Here is a 25,481-nt window from a genome sequence, read left to right on the forward strand (position 1 = left end):
CGCAATTCTTGCATTTGCTCAGACAAATCCTGCACGGTTCGCACCCAATTTTGTGGCACAACGGCTACACCTCTATTTGCAGGGTTCTCATCATGAACAACATCCCTCGGACCCTGAGGTTGGACCACCGCTTCATAGCCCGACACGCCTTGTTCAATCTTCTTTTTGATTTTCCTGCTTTTTGCCTTTGCGATGGCCACTGCACCATTATAGTTTTCTGGGCTCTCAAAATCCACTTTCTCCCTCACTTTAGGATGCAGGCATGCCATGAATTTATCGAGCTTGAAGTAGTCGCCATTGGCCAATTGCATGGCACTCGCTAACTCTGCTCAGCACACTTCAAAACGATCCAAAAACAAACTGAACTCTTCACTTACATTCTGTTTGAGTGCCTTCAGTTTGGCATCCATCTCCACTGGAGACGCCTCTTTGTGGAAATCATGTAGGAAACGCGCCCGTAGAGCCGGCCAAGCATGCCTCGGCTCACCTTCTAAAGCTTCATACCATATCTTTGCCTTCCCGCGCATCACCAAAGGAAATGTCTGCATCTTGCTGTCCTCGTTCGGCATGCGCAACGACAACATACACAGCTCAAAGTCTGCAACCCACTCATCAGGACTTTCTTCACCTGTAAAAATTGGCCCATAGCTTTGGGACGCCATGTCGACCAACACCAAAAAATGCTTTTCTTCACTCAACTGAGAGCAATCAGTGTGCTCCTCCGTGGGGGCACCAGAAGATGGAGAGGGGGAATGGGGAGCACGCCCAGCGCGCTAACACGGCTGCCTCCTATAGCCCAGGGCACACTGCACCCCAATCCATTGAAAAACCAACTTCGAGCGACGCACCGTCGACCAACCGACTCAAAACAGCATCGCTTTAACGCGCGCGCACCTGTGCGGAGCACCACACGACAACGCACACACCAATGCAGCGGTTCTGTGCTCTCCCACACACTCAAATCACCGCACTCTCTCTCTCTCTCTCTCTCTCTGTGCACCACTTCGTCGGGGGGGCAACGCTTGCCGTTGCACACACCCACACGCACACACACGAGAGCAGAAGAGCTGGGGGAAAGGGGCGCGAGACGACGTCAAAATCAACTGTAATGGGGGGCTTCTCTTCTCCATTCACACCAGAAATAGGTACAACACCGTCGCTGCAACCGGCTCAAACCAAAAAAGCACAAAGGGCGAGCCCCGCTCCAGCCATACACAAAGGTTTCCATGAGACATGCTCCTCGTGAGCTTTCCCCAGCTTCTAACGAGCGAGCCCTCGAAGGCCTTTTCCTCTGCAAGGTGCTTGTTTTTTCCGCGCCGCTTCACGGACCATGCATCTCGGCTTCGACCGCCGAGCACGAGCGTATGAAGATCTTCTTCCTCCTCCTCAATTCCCTCTTCCTTAGCAAAAAGAAAACCCTCCGCCCCTTTTTTTAAGCCCGCTGCTCCTTCTCTTGGCCTCTTAGCTTTTTTTAAGGAGAAAAAAAAACTTCTTTTTTGAGCCCCAGCGCCCGGCGCTACTATTGCCTTGGGCTTTCTTCTCTTCTTACTCAGGATTCCCTTTTTTAAATTAGCCTTGAAGTTCATCACCATATTCTTTTTTGTTAAACCTTGGAGTCAAGCCACCACTTATCCTTTAACTTTACAAAACAAAGAAAGTTTAAGCATTTGATTCATGTGCCGTCGATGCTCCATGTGTTCGGGCTCGCCCATCAGCTCTTTGATCATATCACATGGGAGATCCACCTGTCGGCTCCGCATCATGACGCCTCGACAGCCTCAAACGGCGTGTCTCAAACATCGGGAAAAGCATCCGATCATCCACGTTCCCTACGAACTGCCGACCTCGGCCAAGCATATCTCCATGCTCCGGACTCCGATTTAGGTGCCGTCGACTTCGACTAGCGTCACATGCTGCATGCTACCCACTAGACACCTGGTGAGCTCGAGAAAACACCAAATGGCGCGTTTCCCAATGCGGCTTGGTGAGCACGTATCCGACCCCGAGCAAATATTCCTCAAGCCATAACTTGCCCGTCTGAGCTCCGAATGGCAAACCGAAAAGACCGGCATGCTTCACAACTTGAGCTTTACATGTGTATCCACTTATCCTAGTTTTGGCCACCTGTCTGTACCTGCTCTGCCCGTCGGGACCTGCGAAGCCTTTCATCTCGGATTGGCATATCTTTCACACCGAAGCCCCGTTTGACGAGCCGTCTGGACGAGCTTCTAGAGCATCTTGAACACCACATTTCGAGGCACATTCCACGCATCTCGAACACTTTGACTTGCAGTCCCAATCAGCCCACTTCGAAGGCCCCCTGGCCTAAAAAAACACTTTAAGCATGCATTTCCGTTGCCACTGTCCTGCTGAGGTCTCCACACTTGCTTTAGCCCTCTACCATGCACGTGTTAGCACCCTTTGCACTGCATAGCACACTTTATAGCTCGGACCAACTTTGGCTGCACCAACGTGACACAAAGGCGAAGCTTGGGTTATGCAAGTCAGTCCACTGCTCACAAACATGTTGAAGCAGGTGGGCTTCACCAGGTGGAAGAGAAGGTGAAAGACTGCAGGTTTGTGCACACTAAGCATAGGCGAAAGAGGGAGAGAGAGGTGGCGATGGAAATCGAAAATACACAGAGAGAGAGAGAGGCTTGTACGATTTGGGGAAATTCGGTAGTGAGGTTCTTGAGGCCTCACTTGTTCCCTTTATTAACTTTGGACCTTTTAAAAGGTCTTAAAAAATGACCTTAGGCCATGTTCAAATGTGAACATGGCCAAAGCTGAAAATATGACTTTATACATTGTTAAATGTACAAAGAGGGCGGCATTAGGCGTTCAACCCAACAACCTCCCACTTAAAGGCATAAGTGGCGCCTTTAAGTTATCCAACTCCCACCATCTGTATGCAATGCTCATGCTGAGCTTTAGCAAGGCTCTTGGTGAGAACATCTGCAGGGTTATCATGTGTGTGAATCTTAGTCAAGGTGACTAGACCATCCTCTAATACCTGTCGTATGAAGTGGTGTCGCACATCAATGTGCTTTGTCCGTGCATGAAACATGGCATTCTTGGCCAAATAGACAGCACTCTGGCTATCACATCCCAAGACAGGAGTACTAGCAGGCATACCAAGCTCTTTGACAAGTCTGCCTGTCACAAAGTGATGATGTGGCGGACAACAGAAACCCTAATTTCTGCCAGAAACCCTAAAATTCCTGCAAACCCTAATTTTTGCCAAAAACCCTAAATTCCGGAAATCGCGGAGGCGGATTATTTTTTTTTTAAAAAAAAGAAAAAAAAAAAAGAGAAAAGACTCTCAAGAGAGAGAGAACTGATGCTTTTGATTTTAAAAGCTTTTGGGGCTCTGCTTTTGGGCATCCCTTGTAACCTTTAAATTAGTGGTGAGGGCCTCACTTCTCAGAGCATCTGGACGCAGAGTCTGAGAGTGAAACCCTAACTGCTCTCTTGTACTTTGATGATTGATTAATACAAAAAGAAATACCGAAAGGGGCGCCAGTCTTTGGGGCCAATATCTCTAGGCACGGAACTCCGCCGGGCCAATGCAAATCTATTGTGATCTGTGAATTGTTTTTGAAGTGGTTATTTGGTGCTGTCGCGGTTGATTCTTGACTTGGAGTGTCCAAGTTTGTTACAGTGGTATCAGAGCACGGCCGATTTCTCTTCTACGGGAAATCCGATCCCCGAATTTTTTTTCCGCGGCACCTATGGCTTCAGGCAATGATCAGTCGACTCCCTCTGCATCTGGAGATGCGGGCTGGGATCACAACGAAGATTCAGGCAGAGAGTATGGCCCGCCTTGGCCTACTTAGGCGGAGCGGCGAGAGATAGAGCGTCGCCAGTTGATCAGCGAGGCAACAATGATGATGCTCAATTTTGCCAAGGACCCGAAGATGGCAAAATATATGAACCAGACCTCTTTGAAAGAGGTACAGATGGAGTTGCAGAGAACCACAACACCACTCCCGAAACCCGCTCTCAAGAAACCTTCTGCCTCCAAGAAATATACGGAGAAGGAACTGGAGAACGTGGTTGATACACGGATTGCTAAGCTTTTTGACACGCAAAAGAAAGCCAAAAAGCACGGCAAAAAGCAGAAGAAAGGCACTGACTTCCCGGGATATTTGGGTCGTCAATCGACATTCGACAAAGCAAAGAAACAGAAGAAGCGTGTTCGATTTGAAGGAGTACCTAGTTCTTCTTCTTCTTCTTCTAACAGTTCTTCTAGCTCCTCGGATTAGAGCGAAGAAGACAGAAAAAAAGCAAAAAGTGAAGCAAGGCACAAAGCTTCGGAAAGGGCAAGAAAAAGGCAAAGAAGGCTACATCTCGCCCAGAGATTGACAGTTCTACTGAGGACTCGTCTACTTACAGCTTAGACTCCGATGACGGAAAGTTTTATGCGAACAAGAAGAATTTTTTTTTTACAAAGCCAACCAGTATGACTTTCTCGAAGATAAAAGCAAGAAAGTCCGAGAGTTTAAGGAAGGTGGCCACTCGATCAAGTTTGATACTTTTCAGGATACTCAGATGCTTCGAAGGCTTTGTCTTTTATAGAGCAGTTTGACATCGCTTTCGCGGGAGGACGCTATTCAGAGCACTCCAAGATTCGGAGAGCTGCCTCTTACTCTGAGGGGAATGCTCGTACTTGGTGGTCCACGCTTCTATTAAGCAAGACTGTGCCAGTTACATGGCTGAAATTCAAGAGGCTTTTTATTTCTTCTTGGTTGACTCAAGAGTTTGAGCGAGATATACGAGCTGCTTGGAACCATCTCCGGATGACCAAGAGCGATACAGTGAATTCTTATTGTGAAAGATTCTGGAGCTCTTTTCTACCCGCCTCTTCATTCAAGAAGATCTCGTTCAGAGAACAGATTGAGCGGTTTACCTTGGGTTTACCTACAGAGATCCGAGACCACTGCTTGGAACAGAAGTCAGCTTCTATTCAGGAGTTGATGAGTCATGCGAAGCGGGGCTTTGCAATTCACTCTGGCAGTCTGACCTACCCCACAGATGAGGCCATGACACAACGAGCCGAACAGACTTCTTGGAATGAAAGTAGAATGAAAAAGAGCAACCCAGAGAAAAAAAAAAGGATGCACGACCCAAGCTTACTCCTGAGGAGAGAGCTCGCTTCATCAGAGAGGGAAAGTGCTTTTGATGCGGGGAACAGGGACATATTTCCGCGAAGTGCCCTGATACGGCACAGAAAGAACAGCATGATAAAAACGACGACAGGTCTGAGAGTTCGAGAGCAGCTGAGGAATGTGGCAGAAAAGGCAGATAGAAAAGCAGAACTGGTACCACATGGCGTGGGACTTGCACCGAATCAAATGAATGAAAGTACAAACTTTGCCGTTTTTTTTTGGGGCAAAGTGAAGGATCAGGAAGCTCTTTTGAAGGAGCCAAGGCCAACTTCTTTTCACTTGGAATTGGCGGCTCGATTTGGAACTGCGCCCGACAGACTGACGCCACAGGCGGAGGTAGTTCGACTGGCACCCGGATGGGATGTTGCCATTACACCGAGCATTGGCAAACTTCGTTTGCAATGACAGGGGTGTTCAGGGCACGTGAGTGATGTTCTACTCGGGATCCCTTGGTACCACAAGAACTACGCCGTGGTTGACTACCGGGCCGAGAAAGCGACTTTGATAAATGAAGGGCTTAGAGATTGTACTTGATGAACTTCAGTTTTCTTACTCATTCTTTTGGGAGAACTGAACGATGGATAAAGGTGGAATATGTTTTGACCCGAAGAAAAGAACGCCAAGATTTTTTTCTCCACGCTCATGCCGATTGCTTTTGAGAGGGCCTGAAGATCATACCATTGATCTGATATCTGGAAGCACGCCACCGAATCGGCCACCTTATCGTGTGAGCCGAGTACAGAATGAAAAGATTATGAACTCAGTGAAAGACCTCTTGGAAAAGGGTCTTGTCCAGCTTAGTACTTCACCGTATTGCTCTCCAGTGTTGTTGGTTTTGAAGAAAGACAGATCTTGGAGAATGTGCATCGATTATAGCACTCTCAACGAAATCACCATCAAGAACAGATTTCCGATTCCTAGGATCGATGATATACTCGACAGGTTACAGGGATCCTCGTGCTTTAGCAGGATTGACTTGAAGAGTGGATATCATCAGATCAGGATAGCGCCAGGAGATGTCTACAAGACAGCTGTTCGGACGACTTTTGGGTTATTTGAGTTTTTGGTGATGCCTTTTGGCTTAACCAATGCTCCTGCGACATTTAACCGGATGATGGACAGGATTTTTCGAGAGTACAGGCTATTTGTTGGCACTTTCTTTGACGACATCATTGTTTTCTCCAAGAATGAGGCAGAACACAGAGATCATCTGCTTCAAGTCTTTCAGGCATTACGACATCACACGTTAGTGATTAATGCAAAGAAAAGTGAATTTTTTTTCCTACCAGAGATACACTTTTTGGGACACATTGTGTCAGCAGCAGGAGTGCGAATGGACCCGGCCAAGATAGAGAATATCCGTGATTGGCCCGATTTGAGGAATGTCCATGAAGTTAGAAGCTTCTTGGGACTGTGTTCGTACTACAGGCGGTTCATACGAAACTTTGCAGAGGTTGTTTCCCCTTTGCATATCTTGACACAGAAAGGAGTACCTTTTTCGTGGGGACCCACAGAGGTGACTGCCTTTCAGACATTGAAAGAGAAATTGACTACGGGACCTATTTTGACTTTGCCGGACTTGCAGAAGTCATTCGAAGTATATTGTGATGCTTGTGGTCGTAGTCTGGGTGCGGTCTTGATGCAAGAAGGCCATGTCATAGCTTACGAGAGCCGTTTGTTCTCTAGGCCGGAGATGACAGCACAGATCTATGAGAAAGAGCTTTTGGCGGTTATCCATGCTCTTACTCAGTGGCGGCATTACCTACTCGGAGCGGATTTTACTGTCTTTACAGACCATCAGAGTTTGCGCTACTTCTTGTCACAGAAGCAGCTTTCGGAAAAACAGATGCGGTGGGCGAACATCTTGTCACAGTTCCACTTCCAGATTGTCCATGTGCAGGGACAGAAGAATGTGGTGGCAGATGCTTTGTCTCGGAAATCGTTGGTTCTGGCTATTTCCGCGATACATCATAGGAGCTTCGAGGATATGGTCGATCAGTATGCCACAGATACAGGTTTTGCAGATATTTTCACACGGATACGGGATGGGGAGACCGTAGCTGGATACACCCTTCGGGAAGGCTACTTGATGAAAAAGACTATGTTGTGCGTTACACAGCCGTTGAGGGAAAAGGTTATGACTGATTGCCACTGTCCACCTTTTACGGGTCACCGCGGCATTGCTATCACCATGAAAGGGGTAGAGAGAGATTTCTTTTGGCGGAGACTGAAGAAGGATGTGGAAGAGTTTGTGCGCAGTTGCTTGGTATGCCAGAAGGTCAAGTTTGACAGGCATAAGGCACAGGGATTGTTACAGCCTTTACCCATACCCACCCGCCCCTGGGAAAATATTGAAATGGATTTCATTTTTTTTGATCTCCCGAGAATACAGAATGATCACGATGATTTTCCGATTACATGGCACGTCTGAGACGATTGTCTTCGACAGAGACCCCAGATTTATGAGTTTGTTTTGGAAGGCAATTTGGGAGAACATTGGCACGCGGTTGCAGTTCTCGTCATCGTTCCACTTGCAGACTGACGGGCAATCTGAGATTGCCAATTCAGTGATTTTAGATTTATTGAAGTCTTGTATCTCGCATCAGAAGACTCAATGGGAAAAGAACTTACCTTTGGTGGAATTTGCCTACAATAACACGATACACTCTTCGACGGGGAAGACGCCATGAGAGATTGTTGAAACTGCTACGAAGGTTTCATCCTTCCTGAGCACGAAAGATTAGAAATTTGAAGCGGATGAATATTCGCAAGATGTGGATACGGCTTTTGCCAAGGTTCGCGAGACTTTGCAGGAGTCTCAAGAACGACAGAAAAAGGCAGCGGATCGCCATCGTCGCGACTGGAAATTGAAGGAGGATGATTGGGTGCTCTTACTTTTGAGAAGGCACGCCTAAGAAAGAAAAAGGGAAAGGAGAGGCTTTTTCCAAAGCTTAGTATGTGATACTACGGACCTTTCCAGATTACTGACAAGATAAATGAAGTCTCCTTCCGATTGAAACTGCCAGATACTTGGAGGATTCACAATGCATTTCATGTGAATCTCTTGAAACCTTTTAAAGGTGATGTGCTTGATGATGGGGAGCCTGATGAGCAACCCGAAGTGGAAGAAAACGAGGAGATCCTTGTTCCTGAACAGATTTTGGCACATAAGGATACGAAGAATAAGGGTAAAGTTCGAAGGCGGTTCTTGGTTAAGTTCAAGAATTATCCTGCACTTGATGCGAAGTGGATGGAGGAGGAGGACCTAGCAGATACTCCTCAGATTGTGAAACTTTACCTCGATGCTTTTGGTTTAGCATAGTCTACTCCAAATGGAACCCAGAATTCAGCTTGGCCGAAGATCTGGTGCAGTGGGATGCACAAGAGGGGAGTTACTCCACTCCTTTGTCAACAGATGCCTCGATTTTGATACTAAAGTCACTGATGTCTCTTTGAGCTTCAGGGATACTGAGAGCTGACAGTATTCTGCTGGATGACTTTATGAAATGGAATTCCTGATTATGATACTGATTTGTTCTTGACTTCTTGTGAGTACAGGAACTGATAGACGAAATGACTGCAGCATTTTGGTCCGATTGATCTCGAATAGACATGGTTGCAATAGGGGTTAGTCAATCGGACATCGTTGAGGTCCCGATTGGACCTAGATGTGATTGCTAGCTACATTGCCGATAAATCATGGTCTAAGATCCGAATGAATGTTGAATGTCATGTGATGTCCTGTGATGTCTGGTGATGTCGTGTGATGTGACTGTCGATTTTGTACATGTGCTAGATGTGTGTTCCTAGTACGTAGGTACTAACAGTCAGTGTCTGCTAAGACGGTTTATGGCTTTTGTTGGTTTTGCAGGCGTAATCGCGGTCGATTACAATGCTTTCAAGAGGGGGGTATGTCACAAAGTGATGACGTGGCGGACAACAGAAACCCTAATTTCTGCCAGAAACCCTAAAATTCCTGCAAACCCTAATTTTTGCCAAAAACCCTAAATTCCGGAAATCGCGGAGGCGGATTATTAAAAAAAAAAAAAGAAAAAAAAAAAAAAAAAAAAAAAGAGAAAAGACTCTCAAGAGAGAGAGAACTGATGCTTTTGATTTTAAAAGCTTTTGGGGCTCTGCTTTTGGGCATCCGTTGTAACCTTTAAATTAGTGGTGAGGGCCTCACTTCTCAGAGCATCTGGACGCAGAGTCTGAGAGTGAAACCCTAACTGCTCTCTTGTACTTTGATGATTGATTAATACAAAAAGAAATACCGAAAGGGGCGCCAGTCTTTGGGGCCAATATCTCTAGGCACGGAACTCCGCCGGGCCAGTGCAAATCTATTGTGATCTGTGAATTGTTTTTGAAGTGGTTATTTGGTGCTGTCGCGGTTGATTCTTGACTTGGAGTGTCCAAGTTTGTTACACTGCCCAACCATATGGCCTTTTTAGAAGCCTCAGTGGCTGAAATATATTCAGCCTCAGTAGTACTCAATGCCACAATTTTCTGCAGTCGTGAACACCAAGAGACGGCACCACTAGCAATAGCAAACACATAGCCACTAGTGGACTTCCTGGTATCCAAGTCACTTGCCATATCTGCATCACAACAGCCGTGCAACTTCAGGTCACTTTTGCCATAGCATATACACCTAGATTGTGTACCTGACAAGTATCTTAGAATGCATTTCACAGCTTCCCAATGTGCCTTGCCGGGATTCTATATGTATCTACTAACAACTCCCACCGCATGGGCAATGTCAGGACGAGTGGCAACCATAGCATACATAAGAGAACCACAAGCTGATGCATAAGGGATTCCCTTCATAGCATTCACTGCCACATCATCCTTTGGGCAATCGGCTTTGCTAAGTTTTGTGTGTGGAGGTAAAGGTACTCCCAAGTGACTTAGCTTCAACCATGTTAAACTTGTCAAGTACTTTAGCAATGTACTTTTCTTGAGATAAGAAGAGCAATTTCAGCTTTCTATCTCTCTTGATTCTCATGCCCAAGATGTGCTCAGCATCACCTAAATCCTTCATTGCAAAAGATGAATTCAGCTGACGTTTAAGAGCATCAATGGTAGACTTATGCTTCCCAGCAATCAACATATCATCTACATATAGCACAAGGATTATAGGACTTCCATCATTATCCTTCTTTGTATACAAACAATGGTTTGAATGGCAGCGTTTAAAGCCTTGAGACAGCATAAAAGTATCAAACTTTTTGTTCCACTGACGTGATGACTGCCTCAAACCATACAGTGCCCTTCTTAGTTTGCATACAAGTTCCTTTCTATCAGGAACTACAAAACCCTCCGGTTGCTTCATGTAGATATCTTCTTCAATGTCACCATGAAGAAAAGCTGTTTTTACATCCATTTGATTCAATTCTAAGTCAAGCACTGCAGCGAGAGCAAAAAGGACACGCAATGTCGTAAGCTTTACAACAGGAGAAAAGATCTCTTGAAAGTCAATCCCCTCTTTCTGTGCATACCCTTTGGCAACTAACCTTGCTTTATACTTGGGCTTTCCATCAACACATTTGACCTTGTAAACCCATTTGTTAGGAAGAGCCTTTCTTCCTTTAGGCAATGGCACAAGATCCCAAGTATTGTTTGCATGCAAAGATTTGATTTCCTCTTGCATCACAAGCTCCCACTTATTGCTTAACTCACATGATTTTGCCTCTTTATATGTAAGCGGCTCACCCTCATCTGTCAACATAACATGATGCAAAGATGGCTCAAAGCGCTGTATCAACCTTCTGACACGAGTAGACCTGCGTACCCAATGATTTACATTCTCAGGCACAGGTTCTACATCAGGAGGCAACTCATTTTCAGCATGCTCATGCTGCTGAAAATCATTTTCAGCCATGACAGGTGGTTGTCCATCCTCATTTGGAGCATCTAAATCATGTCCTACCTCTTCTGGCTCAAGGTTAACCGGCTGATTATCAATTTCAGCTTGCGGTAATGCATCTTGAGGCTCTTTTTCAACATCAGTAGGTGGCAAGAGAGGCTGAAATTTGACCGATTTCTTGTCAATTTCAGAAGATGTAGCATTTTTCAGCAATTTAGTCTCATTGAACACTACATCTCGGCTGCGCTACCCTCTTAAACTGAGGCAACCATATCCTGTAGCCCATTTCACCCTCTTCCCCATAACCTAGGAAGAGTCCTTGGATGGACTTGGCATCTAGCTTTGCCCTCAAGTCATTACGAACATGGACAAAAGCCTCGCAGCCAAACACTCTCAAATGATCATAAGAGGCAGGTTTGCCAGACCAAACCTCCTCTGGAATGTCATTTTTCAACGTACTGTTAGGAGAGCGATTGCATACATGAACTGCAGTTTTCAAAGCCTCTCCCCAAAACCCATGAGGGAGATTAGCTGTGGACAACATGCAACGCACTCTCTCACATAAAGTACGGTTATACCTCTCAGCCACACCATTAGAAGATGGATTATAAGGGGCTGTCAACTCCCTTTTAATCCCATATTCTTCGCAATAACGTTGAAATTCAGCAGACGTGTACTCCCCCCCATTGTCAGATCTCAGACATTTAAGCTTACTATCCTTTTGCGTGGTCATAAAAGCATGAAACCTCTTAAATGCATTAAATGTCTCACTCTTATTCTTTAACAAATATGCCCAGCCTTTCCTAGTGCAATCATCAATGAATGTAACAAAGTATAATGCACCACCAAAAGACTTAGCAGGCATTGTACATACATCGGGAGTGAATTAAATCAAGAGCATTAGCTTTGCAGAATAATAAGAAGACTTCTTTTGTTTACCATACAAACAGTCATTACAAAAATCTAACTTGGTGCCCTTTACATCAACCCTCTTCAAAGAGGAGAGCACATCAAGTCCCTTCTGGCTCATATGGCCAAGTCTTTTGTGCCACAACTCCAAATGAGAAGCAACTTCAGCCACTGCAAGAAACTTGCCAAGCAAAGCTTTGCCATGTAAATAGTACAATGTACCACTCTTGCATCCCTTGACAATGAGCATTAATCCCTTAAGCAACTTCCATGAACCCCCAACAAAAATGGTTGTATAATCCTGTGTATCCATCTGGCCAACAGACAATAGACTCTTCTTGATGCTTGGTACATACCTGACATCTTTAAGCATAAACTCTTGGCCATTGTTTAATGCCAAGCGCACGGTGCCCATTCCTTCAATGTCACAAGCATGGTTCTCCCCAAGGTAAACCTTGCCATACTTGCCTGCATGATAAGAAGCAAAACACTCCACAGATGGAGTCACATGAAATGAGGCACCCGAGTCTACTATCTAAGACTGTGTAAGGCCATCATTTGCACTTAGCAATGCATCAATGACATCTCTACGTGAGATAAGCATGTCTTCTGCATTTGCTACAACAAAATCTGAGGTGCAACAAAACCAAGATCTCTTCACTGTCGGATAACTCTGTGATAACCACACTAGAGGATACATTGATAGTCTCCGAATCCTTGGAGGAGGTACCTGCTGATTTTTCCCCTTTCTTATTCTCTGTCTTCTTCTTCTCCTGTGATTCCTTCTTTCTTTCCTGCTCTTTCTTGAAATACTTGCAATCTGGCTTCTTATGGCCTTTTCTGCCACATTGATAACAAGTCACATCCTTATCCCTAGACTTGCTTTTGCTCCTGTTTTGAGTCTTGGTACCTGTATTTTGCTTCTAACTTCTGCCTCTCGCATTGTAAGCAAAACTGCCACCTTCGCCACCACTAGACTTGCGTCTAATTTCCTCATTTAAGATGGAGCCTCGCACTCCATCATATGTGAGGTTGGGGCTATTACTCAAAGAAACCACAAGCGTTTCCCAAGAGTCTGGCAAAGTCATCAACAAAAATATGGCTTTCAACTTGTCATCAAAAGATTGAAGCCCAGTATCTTGTAGCTGACTCATAACACTGGTGAAAGTACTTAAGTGCTCAGAAGCCGACTTGGCTTCGTCAAGCATCATGTTCACCAGTTTGCGCATCAAATGCACCTGATTCACAGGTGTGGCATTCTCATAAGTGGCCTTCAACTTATGCGAAATTGCATGTACTGTCCAAGCCCTTTGTGTCCACCAGAATGTCATCGGTCACAGCCATTTTGATGTAGGCCTTTGCCCTCTTGTTGAGCTTGGCCCAATCCTCATCCGGCATATCCTCAGGCGTTACAACCAAAAGGGCGTCCTCACAAGCCTTGAGGAACAAAATCCCCTGCATCTTGTCCTGCCATAGGTCGAAACCTGTACCATCAAATCGCTTGATTTCCATCAAGCTCTTGGCATCAGATGACGAGGAAGTAGAGGCCATTTGCACGGATAAAAATGCAACAAAAAAGTGTCTACACAAAATCTGAAAATTTCCAGTGATCATAATGTACCGCACGTTGCATACAATGTGCTGAAAATTTCAGCAATTAACAAGTATCCCCAATGCGTACTTGCATAAACCCACAAAGCCGTACATAAACCTCAATTTGTGTACATAAAAACAGTCCAATTCTGAATTTTCTGCAAATTTACTGTTTTGGCGCATCAATTTGCATCAAATGGACCTGTTTTGAGTGGGAAAAGCAAGGGGCATTCACGGGAATCGATTTAGAACACTTGCGTTTTGCTGTTTTGACCTGTAATTTTTTGGTTTTTCCCTGTTTTGACGTAATTTCAGCTTGTTTTAGGCTGTTTTGGAAACGTTAATCACCCTAGGTGACACCGGAAGCAAGGGGCTTCGCGATGAAAGCGGAAATTTGACGCGAGAGGAAGCCTTTTGCCTGCTGTCCAGCCACCTGCGCAAAGCTTCTGAAACCCTAATCTGGCTCTGATACCAGTTGTTGAAGCAGGTGGGCTTCACCAGGTGGAAGAGAAGGTGAAAGAGTGCAGGTTTGTGCACACTGAGCATAGGCGAAAGAGGGGGAGAGAGGTGGCGATGGAAATCGAAAATGCACAGAGAGAGAGAGGCTCGTACGATTTGGGGAAATTCGCTAGTGAGGTTCTTGAGGCCTCACTTGTTCCCTTTATTAACTTTGGACCTTTTAAAAGGTCTTAAAAAATGACCTTAGGCCATGTTCAAATGTGAACATGGCCAAAGTTGAAAATATGACTTTATACATTGTTAAATGTACAAAGAGGGCGGCATTAGGCCTTTAACCCAACAAAACAGTCTGCTAGCAACTCAAGGAAAATAACCAACATTGGTAGAGACATAACTTGCAAATAATAACCGTTATTCATCTCTAAATTCACTCATAAAACCCACTCCAAGGTAAAAAACACGCTCTCACCGTAGTGTGCCTACGGAGAGTGTTGCCATATCCTCGGAGTGGCAGTTCCCGAGTATACACACACAGCTCTCAAAGAGATCAACAAATAGACACCCGTGCATCCATGTGATTGCCTCTAGCAATCAACATTCCACACATGAGTATTCGTGAAAAAAGAATCCACCAAATTCCCACCACCGGCTAGCATGTGCCCCACTTGCCCTCCTCTCTCACTAGTAGCGTCTCATGCCACCCTATACGAGGGGTGGGAGAGCCTGTCGGGTTGGGCCATCACGGCCCCATGAGCTCTAGTGGTTTTGTGCACGTCGCCATGTCGTTCGTACAAGCAGGAAGGAGGCTCTGATACCAATGTTAGTCCCACGCCGTATCCATCCTACACACGACATGACACAAGCCAAACCCACACCTAGACACACGTAGTGAGCGGACATCAGGCTCACCTCCCAGTCATAGAGCCAATACGGGCTCACCCCCGAGCGTGGGAGCCTGCAGCCAAGCGGTTGTCGCAAGGGCCGGTGTCCCATACCACTAGCTCACACCAGTACGGGTGTGCGGGCAAACTCACACCTAGACACACGTAGTGAGCGGAAATCAGGCTCACATCCCAGCCATAGAGCCAATACATGCTCACCCCCGAGCGTGGGAGGTTGCAGCCAAGCGGGCTAGCCTTTGTCGCAAGGGCCGGTGTCCCATACCACCGAGCCCACACCAGTACGGGTGTGCGGACAGAGCTGCCAAGGGCCATGAGTCCAAGTGTGGTGATCACACAAGATGTCTCACAAATGAGCCTCAAGTCGTACATTTAGGACTTCATAATTAAAGGGTCAGGGTCACACTGGTCGGACATAACTGCAGGCGCCCATCCTGATGTCTGGGGACGTAACACTGATGGTACCCACTCTTAAGATCAACTTCGCTGAATACCTTAGCCCCATTGGTGTGTGGAGGATATTCTCAATGCGAGGCATAGGGAATTGTCATCTTGTTGAGCGTCCTATAATCTACACACAAACGAGAAGACCCATATTTCTTGTAGACAAATAGTCGCAAATGGACTTACACAGGTCGTATGAATCTCATGGCCACCAACTTGGTTATATGATGCTCCAACTCCTCTTCTTGAGGTTTGGTCAAGTGGTAGGGAGCCTTGCTGATGGGCTACACTCCTTCCATGAGTTCGATGCAACGATCCTCCGGATGCTCGGGAGTGAGAGGCGGGGGGAGATCTTCGTGCAAGAATAGATGCTCATACTTCTTAAACAAACCCAAGTATCGTTTGCCGTTGAAGGTCCTTTGCCGTTGAAGTGGCATATATGAATGCGGCTTGAGCTCCTCGCCGTAGCTCATGCTTAGCCTACACATGAGAGGCAAAGATGCTCACCGTGAATGACCACGGGAGAGGCACCCTCTTGTGAGAAAGTGAGCGTATTATCTTTCTAGTCAACTTGTGGATCAAGCTCACTTTTTCTTTCTCGATTTCGGTTTTTTCCTTTCACTATGCCAATGCTGACTCTAAGTGAGCGTATTATCTTTCCAGTCAACTTGTGGATCAAACTCACTTTTTCTTTCTCGATTTCGGCTTTTTCCTTTCACTATGCCAATGCTTCATGTTGACAAAGGCATGATATTTCCTTATCAGCTTTTCTATCTCCATGGGAAACGCCTCATAAGGCATGCAAAAAAACTTCACTTCATTTAGAAGTTAGCATGGAAGTTTTTCATTTTATATATAGATGTTAAAGGGTAATACACATAATACAATAGTGTTTTCTTTTCTCTCTCTCTCTCTCTCTCTCTCTCTCTCTCTCTCTCTCTCTCTCTCTCTCTCTCTCTCTCTCTCTCTCGCTTTCGTTCACCTCCTCCCCTGCTCTTCTTCACCTCGCCATGGCTCTTCCTCACCGGCTTCCACCATAGCTGCGCACCGAACAATGGTATCAGAGCCCAAGCGGGGCACTTATCAAGACGCTATCAAAGCTCTAGGTCATTGTTGGTGCTGTAGGCAACGCATATCAAGAGGGTGTATCATTTGTTGGCTAGGGCAATAGCCCAAGAGGGAGTTGGTGTCGCCACATAAGGCGCATATGTCACGTGACACATCCAACCCTATGTGTCCGTGGACAAGCTACATCATGACTAGGGTTCAGTTCAGTCAAGTCAGTCTAGAAGAAGAAGTGATCTGGTACTTTTGTGAGTCTGTTCGCAGTGCATGTCCAGACACTTAGATCAGATGCATATCCTCTGATTGCACACGACATGATCATTAGATTTCCATCTGAACCCATCAGGAGCATTTTTCCAGTGCATTAAATCTAGTTTTCCTATTTTTGACATTTTTCACTTATTTATTAAGTGACTTTTGTTGGGAACTAGGTAGGGCAAATTTACTAAGTTTGTATATAAGAAAACCTAGCGCTAGCACTTTCTGGCAGAAGAGGTAGCAGGAACAATTTGTTCAACAGGCAACTTCTCAGCAAGACCCCCATCAGCATTGGATGCCTAGCGTGTTTGCAACACAGCACAAGGCTAGCGTTTTCCATCAAGAACCCAGATCAGCCAGCGTTTTTGCATCTGCATCAATCTGGCGACAACAGAGGACAGATCAGCCCTAGCGTTAGTGGTTTGCACCAGCAGATTCACAACGTTTTTGCAGCAGGACCTATTTTCAGCCCTAGCGTTTTTGCATCAACCTTACACCCTCAGCGTTTTTGCAGATCTTCGCGACAGAATCAGCCCATAGACCAGCGTTTTCAGTTTTTAGCAGTCAGATCCCGCAGTAGACCCCCGAACTTCGCAGATCTCACATTCCCGCAGCAGATCCTCGCCGCACGGTCAGATCCAATGTAGTGTACAGTTTCAGCCCGGAAAACGCAGATTTCAGCATCTGAGTTTTCAGCGCGTCGTCGTTGCATCGTCGTCACCGACATCGTTATCGGTTTAGAGTCAGAATTCAGCAGTTAAAGATTTGTAGATTTCAACCCTTAGCATTTTCAGATTTCAGCCCGTCTTGTCGTCGTCCTCATCGCCAGCAAGTCCAAGCATTGTAGAGATTTGTGCAATCATAAGTAGACCGCTCTCGCCATAGAGAGTGGGGCCTTCGGAGGAGGGTTTGACAACATTCTGGTGTCGTATTCTCTTCTCTCTCTATCTCTCAGTCTCAGCACCTTCATTCACAGTGTCTATTCATTTTGCTTGTGTCCATTGCACTCTCTCATTAAAGGAACGAAAGGCTCTCCCTTCCCTAAGTAAAAGGAACCTCGAGCACAGTTCGGAGCACTCATCTTGAGCAAAGTTCAACATTCACTTCCGCTACACCTTACAGCATATCAACACGCTGTTCCCAGGCGGGTAGTGAAGGCAGCAACTCTGTATACGACGTTTCAAAATGCCCTCCTTGGCGGCAACAAGGACTTGTGCAGACAGTTTTTGGACGGCATTTTAAGACGCCTGTGCAGAGGCGACCACGATTGCAGTCCTAGGTGGAGAATCTCAAGCAGAGAAGTGGTGCCCAAGCGTTCTAAAACGCTTCCAAGTGAAGAGCTGCTTTTCAAAACGCCTTGATAAAGGTGGTGTCTCACAAAGTTGGTGTTTTCCTTGCATTCTAAAACGCTGTCTGCAACGGTTATAATAGGTAAGCTCTCATCATAGGGTGAACAATGGGTGCCTCTTAAAACATTGTCCACGACAAGTCTTGTAACAAAGCAAAACCCCTCAAAAGCTGCAAAAAGTGGCTTCATCGATTACAAAGTGTTTGCCAAGAGGTGATACGGGCACAGTTTGGATAGTCGACATCAACAATTCTTGGCAACAGCATAGACGAAGTAGTCACAAGAAGATGGTCAATCCACATATGCAGATTGAATCAAGGTATTTCGACCAATTGAAGCTAGTGAAGACTCTTCCAACCGTTTGCTTCAAGCACTTGGTACATCAACAAATGCTACACATGAAGATATGCTTCGAGATTGTAGTACAAGATTTCACAAACTATTTTTTGCCAGTTTAGTGTCATAGATTTGTCCTCTTTTGTCTATTGTCAAAACAATCACACACTTTTTTAGTCAAAGCCTCTTTTACTGTTGTCAATCAGGCCATGGTAAAAATTTGTACGGGTTAGACATTGCCACACATACGTAAGTGGTAAGGCCTCCCAAAAACATTTGTTCTCAGCTCATTTTTGTCCCGCTTTTCATGAGGTTTCTGGATACACCTTAAACCCAAGGTTTGGCAGTGGACCAAAAACTCCCTTTTATGGTAGCCTAACAAAAGCACCAGGTTATGGATACACCAAAATTCTTGTTTGTGAGAGAACCTAAAACTCACGGTTGTGGAGTACACCAAAAACTCGAGATATCATTGTTAGGTTTCAAGCCCTCCCCGTGGGAAACGCCTCATAAGGCATGCAAAAGAACTTCACTTCATTTAGAAGTTAGCATGGAAATTTTTCATTTTATATATAGATGTAAAAGTCTAATACACATAATACAATAGCGTTTTCTTCTCTCTCTCTCTCTCTCTCTCTCTCTCTCTCTCTCTCTCTCTCTCTCTCTCTCTCTCTCTCTCTCTCTCTCTCTCTCTGTGTTGCTTTCGTTCACCTCCTCCTCTGCTCTTCCTCACCTCGCCATGGCTCGTCCTCACGGCTGCATCCACCATAGCTGCCATAGTCACCACCCGAAATGGAAACGGTAGAAACGGAAACGGAGAAATGGTGTTTCGGAGTTTCGTTCGAGGCAGAAACAGTTGGACGCACTTTTTTTTGTACGAGTAGGCTTTGCCTGATTGTTGCTTTTTATTTTAGTATGCTTTATTTTTGATCTCATGTTATGTTTATTGGTAAATTCTTGCTGCTCCTTTTCTTAACAGGCTCTCAACATGTTGTTTCATCTCCATTTGAGTACTTTTTGGGTGAAGTCTTTCGGCCTCCATCCATTTCACAGGACTCACAGTCAGCTGAGACTGACAAGAAACGTCAGCATGTATACAATACGATGTTTCACGTCCCTTGGAGATGCGAACTGGTACGTGGGTTGCTCTTGCAATGCATTCATTTACTGGTTAAAATGGTGATTATTGTATTTGATTTTGATATATGGTTTTTGACAGCTCATTGTTACTGGGTTCTTTGTGTGCTTGGATTCGTTCCTGTCATTATTGACTGTAATGCCTGCAAGAGTGGTGGTGCTCGTGTGGCGGTCTTTTACAAGCAGAAGGTATGGTTTGGAAGCAGCCCAATTAAGGACTCGTTATTAAAGTTCACACATTTCAAGTTAGTATATGGGAGAGTTTTTAGGTGGGAGTATTTGTGAGTCTGATAACCTATTGGCAGGCAGTTCCGAAGGTTGCGTGCTGACGAGCTTTCTGATTTGGGGTCATTGCTTGTGTTAATTGCTGGAGTTACCTTATTGCAGCAAGCAGGTGATTCTCATGTTTCCTGAGTATCTTTTCAAAAATGGGTATTGGCATGCTATAATATGAGATTATCACTACTGTTACAATTATTTCTAGAAGAAGCACAAGATATTATTCAACAATGTTTCAACAAGGCCAGAAAGGGATGACTTCACGTTTCCTAAAATAAAAAGAAACCTGAAGGAATGTTCATACTGTGATTTGGCTGAAAACTCAAGAAAAACACTAAAAGTAGGGATGTTGTAGGTCTTCTCCAGATAATACAAGTTAAATTTTATGAATTGACACAACAATACCGTTAGTGATGCAATTCTGGTATTGTGAACGTGTTATGGAGAATAGGGAGATGAAAAATAGAGGAAGCTGTGTAGCTGCCTTAGGACTTCCTTTTGCAGTCTTTTATCCCGAGGGAGAAGATATTATGTCTTTTGAGATGATGCTTGCAGCCTGACACTTTTACCTGTTGACCTGAAAGGAGTAACTCTTTCTCTGCTCGAACTATTCTCGTAGCTTGATAAATTTCGTAAATTTCCTTGCGTTTGGAATAAAGGAATGATGTCCTTTAAAGGTTACGATTTCATGCGTGCTTCAGACTGGGTTTGGAATGCATGTGGGAGGATATTGTGTAAATGTAGGCATCTGTGTTAGGGTGTGTGCTGTGGCAATGCGTGTGATATGAAGCTGGAAAACTGGATATGGTTGTTCAGTGCTACGTTTTCTTGTCATGTGGACTAGTCAGGTGTTTAAATTTGATATGACAGAAACGTTGAGTATTGAAGAGCGATAACGGATGTTTAATGGAATGGGAAGATGCATAGTAGAAATTTCATCAGATCTTATGAGAATGGTTAAGAATTCACAACGTGCATAAGGTTGGGCTGATCAGTGATTTGCAATGTTCTATCAGATATCAGCTATATCTATCATATGATAAGGAGCCAGGCCACCATAAAATTGTATGTTGTCTACAACGTTTTGGAGGTCAGTTTTTCTGAATGGGTGCAACAAAGTGAATGTTCTATTACTCTCTTAGATTGCATCTTAACCCATGTCTTACAGATTTTTGACAAGCTGTGCCAGTCATTTGGTAGTGACGTCTTTCAAGTGGTCTTGAATTCGGCAGAGAATGTGGCTACTTGTTCAAAAACTGCATTGCTACCAGAGGCATTGAGATTTGCGTTCGACGAGTGCATTGCTATTGTTTCTTTTGATATCCTTCTTGTAGAATTCAATTTACACAGTTAATTTTGTTATAAGTTGTTTTGTTATAAGTTGTGAGGCCTTAATTGTTCTTACTTTTCCATTCATTCATAATATTGGCACAGTCTATTACTGTGTCGGCAGCCATCCGATCTCATAACAATGCCCTATTGACTCTTCTGATATCCAATAACTTCGCTGAAATCAAAAGCAATGTGTTCAAAAGGCTCGCCAAAGACAATCTTCACAAGCTTGCCTATCTTGGTAATGTACAAAGAGACTCTGGTACTCCCAAATATGTCTTCTCTGTTCGTTTCTTACTAAATTAAATTTGGATGCAGACACGGTGGAAAGATTCCACATTGTGGCACATCTTTTTTTCGTGTTTGCCCAGAATTTTCTTGCAGCTCATGAACCTTGGGTACATGCATTCGCTTGGGTAAGGCTCATATTTTTGGGAGTGAATGCAGCAATGGCCATGAACCAACCGCAAATATCCACGGTCTTCTGTAAAACCTTCTCAATGGGGACGATTTGGCCTTTCTTTTGGTTTGCTCTGAATATAGGTCGCTCTTGTTTTTATAATGCAGAATGCTGGAATGGTGTTTCTGTGTGAGATCCTGGTGGACGTTATCAAACATGCCTTTCTCGCCAAATTCAATGAGATAAAGCCAGCAGCCTATTCAGAGTTCCTTCTGGCTTTATGCAAGCAGGTGGGTTGCCTGTCAGAAAAATGAGGAATCTCGGATGAAGTTGTAGGCCTATCTCTGATGAATTTTTTGGGTGATGCAGACATTGACATCTCAATCACGGGAGCTTCACAAGACGATGTCATTTGTTCCCTTTGCACCAGCTTGTGTGGTGAGCGCTTTGCTTCTGAGCTAAGACTGCAATTTTGAAAAAGTTCCTTGTGCATGCATGCTTGTGCTTCGAAGAATGTCGGGGTCATTTTTGAACATAGATGTAATGAAGTCTTTCTGCAGCTACTTGGTCAAGGGGACAAATTAAAAACGTGGTCACCATGAAACACGTTTCATTACTGTTGAAGCATGAAATACTTTTCCCAGTCACAAGAGAACTCTGTTTCAGGGCCTATCAGATCGGAAACTCCGTTTCCAAATTCCTCTGTTTCTCGTGTCCTTTGTGCCATTTCTTCAGGAAGTTCTGAAGGTTGCACTAAAAAATAATCGTTTTAGTCTGCTCCATTGAATAAAATTTAGATGGCATTGCCAGTCTCGTTCCTTTACCGTACCATGCGACTACGGCTTCACCTCGTGAAACATTTCATACCATGAAGTGTTTGCTACACATGTATGTACATATCTTTACATGGAAAATAGCAGTTTCGATTGACGTTTCATTATAAGCTTTGCCAAAGGTAAAACGTTTTACGAGGGTGAAATGTTTCGGCGGTGCTGAAATGTTTTATGGTGATGGTGAAATTTAGAGAGTAAAAGGCTTTAGAAATGGGCAAACAAACGTCAAGCTTTGGAGACGCTCCTGTCTTTGACAAAACAAAGAAATGGCCAGTCAAATCAATGACGGCTTGAAATGGCTTCCTGTGACTGAGTTGTTGGTACTTGATGTGGTATAGTAACAGGATATTGCAGAAGCTTTTGAGATGGTACATTTATTGCATGCATTAATTACTCTGCATGCATGAATTGTCATGCAATATTGTGAGCATTTCTGTAGGTTCTGACGTTCACATTGATGGCAGGTTATACGTGTTGTGATTCCTCTATATGCAGCTTATCTTCCCGGAGCATTGTTATGGCGGGTTGTAGTCATTCTCTTTTTCGGAATCCTGACCTGTGTGTTCCTGGTTGCTCTTAAGATTTTGGTGGCTCTGGGGTTGTTGAAGCATGCAAGGTGGTATGTTGCTAGACGAAAGAAGAAGGAAAAGCTCTTGCACTTTGATTAGAAGAAGCTTGGCAGTTTTGATATTGTGCCACCAATGTGGCAACAGGGTTACCCCATGTATCTACCCAATTCATTTGCGGGCCTTGAAGCTGATTACTCGGAGAATGCTAGCTTTTTGGATGGGATCAAGCCTTGTACATTTATGAGCTTTTTTTTTCCCCAATGCGGCTTACTTAGGATAGAAGGCTTGATTGTAATGGCTACATTGTAATATACTCGATGATCAAAGGCAAGGTTTTCGATGCATTATAGTGTTGGTCGTAATCTTGGAACTTTGGTGTCTGTATTTATTTGCATGCAGGTTTGTGAGCTTTGCAGTATGCGTTATTATGATGAGAACTTAAACATGAATAATTAGGCATAAGCAAAGGGAAGCAAAATTGTGCTCTCAATCCTCAGAGATCTTGATGGAAAATAGTTCCTTTTTGGAGAGCTGCTCCCAGAGAATTTATCGAGCTTCAACTTTTGGTTCGTAGAGCTCATCTCTAATCACAAGCAATGATAATCTCAGTGTTGAATGAAAGAATGTAAAGGGCACTGGACATGAAGCATTAGGATAATGCATGCAAGAAAATTGCTTCACTGCATTTACATTTCCTATATTCTTCTCATTAGTTCCTCAATCTATTCTATGATAGGTATGACATAATTCTATTCGATGCTATTGCTATTTTTTTTTTCCGAGAAAAAGATCCTTCTATTAGTTAATGAAAACTGCCCATAGGGCTACAACCACCTCTGCAGGAGAGGGCTACAACAAGCATGATGGGGAGACTCTCCCAATGAAAAAACAGCATATATACAATGGGGCTAAATCAAGAGATGGGAGGAGGGAAAAGCCACACAGGTGGACAGTAGTGCCATCCGAGCACCCCCTGGACTATGGTGTAGAAAGGCCCAGGGCGCCAGAGTCGAAGGAAAGCCTCGCAACGCTCCTGCATGCGGTCGGAGCTGCCCTGTAGTCCCTCAAGCTGTCCTCTGAGAGTATGGATCAGCTCTAGCCAAAAGTCACGAACAGTCTCTGCTGGTGGCACAGGGCGAGCCTCAAAGATGCGGAAACAACGGGCCCGCCAAATGAACCAAGTGTCAGGCCACTGATGAGCTCCCAACACTCCTCTCTCTCACTGCACCACTCCAGTGGAGTAAGCTCTGTAGCAGGCTGAAGTGTAGGTCGCCCCCCCTGTATCACTATCATCCTGTTAGTGGAAGATAGCTCAAACTGAAGTGCCGGGCCCGTGAGGGTGGACCAAGCCGTTGCCCCCCAAGTGTACCGTCGAGCCGTGGAGAGAGCAGGCATTAGCCGAAGAACTCGTAGCCACACCTGCTGGGCCGAGGGACAGTCCCAAAGACAGTGACGCTGACTCTCCACCAAATGGTCACAAGCTGCACATGTGGCCGAGAGACCACTATGCACAAGCCAGCTCCCTACTGCTGTGGCTCTATGTGTGACCAGCCATTGAAACAAGGTGACTCGCCTCGGCTGTCTGGAGTCCCACAGCCTCTACCAAAAAGCTACCAAGAACTTGACTGTGAGGACCTCCTCCTGCCAATGACGTGCTGCATCGGGGCGGGCCTCTCTGTGTGCTGCAAGTATATGACGTCCAAGCCGAACAGTGTATTGAAAGAAGGGGACTCCTGGGCGGTCTGCAGAAGAGAAGGGGTCCCTCCATAGCCACTCACCAGGATCCCACTGTACTTGTGCCAGTGGACAACACTCCCAAGCCCATAGTCTCCAGTGTCTTGTCTCAAGAGTTACTGGGTCAGGGTCTAAGACGCAAGTCCTCCCACAATTGCCCACAACTCGGATCCTTTGGAAACAGCACTCTGCTACCTGCGGGGCCTCTACTGCAACTCGCTGTAAGCGTCCCCCACCCTGAAGCTCGAAGAACATGGCTGGGACAGTCTCTGAGCAAGCCTTGACTGAAATGAGAACCTCTAGTCGTGTGAAGGCTCCCATCCACCGGGGTGCTACTGGCTTGAGAGGCGTGAGCCACTCAGCTGGAACTGACTCTGAGATGTCTTGACACATGCTTTGCACCCCTCTCATGCCCTATAGCTGGACAACTTGCACCTCCTCCGACAAACATGTGAACTCTAGCCAGTCACCTAGAGAGCACGCTGGACCAGCTGCCATGGGACCCCAAGAAACAAGAGGCCGACTCCCAACCAAGTGGCCTCTCTGAGTGCTAACCATGGGGTTCCAGACGAGGGGCTGCCGTAGGCGCTCCTCTGTGCACGTCGGCGGTCTCTGCTCTAGGCCACGCCGTAAGAGCTCCCAAGATCGAAGCAAACTCACAGCAAATCGGTCCTCCAGTCTCCTGCTCAAACCAACTCGGCGCAGCTCTCTAAAGATCCATCTGGTCGAAGGTTGCCAAGGGCCTCCTGACTGAGGCACCCTGGCACGAATCCTCTGCAGCAAGAACTCCTTCCAGGGCTCCTCGCCTGGAAGAAGTCCTCTGACGACGAACTTCCCAAGAAGGGCTCTGCTCTG

General features: G+C 45.4%; 1 protein-coding gene and 1 pseudogene across 1 annotated transcript in view; one reads left to right on the plus strand and one right to left on the minus strand.

The window, feature by feature from the left end:
• Positions 1-23,239, plus strand: part of POD1 (POLLEN DEFECTIVE IN GUIDANCE-like protein) — a 70,601-nt gene extending 47,362 nt beyond the window's left edge. Inside the window, exons 3-12 of the mRNA XM_086506841.1 lie at positions 19,322-19,476; positions 19,562-19,668; positions 19,785-19,873; positions 20,775-20,848; positions 20,927-21,077; positions 21,164-21,331; positions 21,409-21,506; positions 21,658-21,780; positions 21,860-21,928; positions 22,788-23,239. Of these exons, the coding sequence (XP_086362967.1) occupies positions 19,322-19,476; positions 19,562-19,668; positions 19,785-19,873; positions 20,775-20,848; positions 20,927-21,077; positions 21,164-21,331; positions 21,409-21,506; positions 21,658-21,780; positions 21,860-21,928; positions 22,788-22,991 (1,238 nt within the window). The 3' untranslated portion in view covers positions 22,992-23,239. The remainder of the gene's footprint in view (positions 1-19,321; positions 19,477-19,561; positions 19,669-19,784; positions 19,874-20,774; positions 20,849-20,926; positions 21,078-21,163; positions 21,332-21,408; positions 21,507-21,657; positions 21,781-21,859; positions 21,929-22,787) is intronic.
• Positions 23,240-23,438: 199 nt separating this feature from the next.
• Positions 23,439-25,037, minus strand: LOC147418309 (uncharacterized; annotated as a pseudogene).
• Between the last annotated feature and the right edge of the window lie 444 nt (positions 25,038-25,481).

The sequence above is a fragment of the Adiantum capillus-veneris genome, chromosome 30 (genome assembly GCF_014529385.1).
Source record: "Adiantum capillus-veneris isolate H3 chromosome 30, ASM1452938v2, whole genome shotgun sequence".
In the NCBI taxonomy this organism is placed as follows: domain Eukaryota; kingdom Viridiplantae; phylum Streptophyta; class Polypodiopsida; order Polypodiales; family Pteridaceae; genus Adiantum; species Adiantum capillus-veneris.